Source organism: Penaeus monodon, chromosome 32 (assembly GCF_015228065.2).
Source record: "Penaeus monodon isolate SGIC_2016 chromosome 32, NSTDA_Pmon_1, whole genome shotgun sequence".
Classification (NCBI taxonomy): Eukaryota; Metazoa; Arthropoda; class Malacostraca; order Decapoda; family Penaeidae; genus Penaeus; species Penaeus monodon.
Window position 1 is genome coordinate 7,718,117 of NC_051417.1, and position 331 is coordinate 7,718,447.

Below are 331 nucleotides of genomic sequence, written 5' to 3' on the forward strand. Positions count from 1 at the left end.
ACCAAAAACTACTTTACATATTTTTTATGTGTAAATTAACTTGCCTTCTGATGGTTAGGCCTCTGTTGATCGTAGAGAAATCTCTCGTCTACCGAAGGGCATTTTCCCGGCACAACAAAGTCAGGGATCTTGTCGGCAGCTACCACTGCAACGAGAGCGAGACACAGCAACGAAGTCTTCATGGTGAATCTGTGGTCTGAGTGACGTGTAAGCTTCTCAGGCGTCTTTATATAGAGGGTGTATCCCGCAGAGGAAAGTCACGTTCCAAAATGTTCTCATGTGGACGACGTAGAAAATAAGATTAGTTGTAAGCTCAAGTATCTTAATAGAC

The 331-nt window shown here is 43.2% G+C and overlaps 1 protein-coding gene across 1 annotated transcript in view; it reads right to left on the reverse strand.

Moving 5' to 3' along the window:
- LOC119593452 (crustacyanin-C1 subunit-like) overlaps window positions 1-216 on the reverse strand; it is a 1,171-nt gene extending 955 nt beyond the window's left edge. The window contains exon 1 of the mRNA XM_037942382.1: window positions 45-216. Within this exon, the coding sequence (XP_037798310.1) occupies window positions 45-182 (138 nt within the window). The 5' untranslated portion in view covers window positions 183-216. The remainder of the gene's footprint in view (window positions 1-44) is intronic.
- Window positions 217-331: the final 115 nt, after the last annotated feature.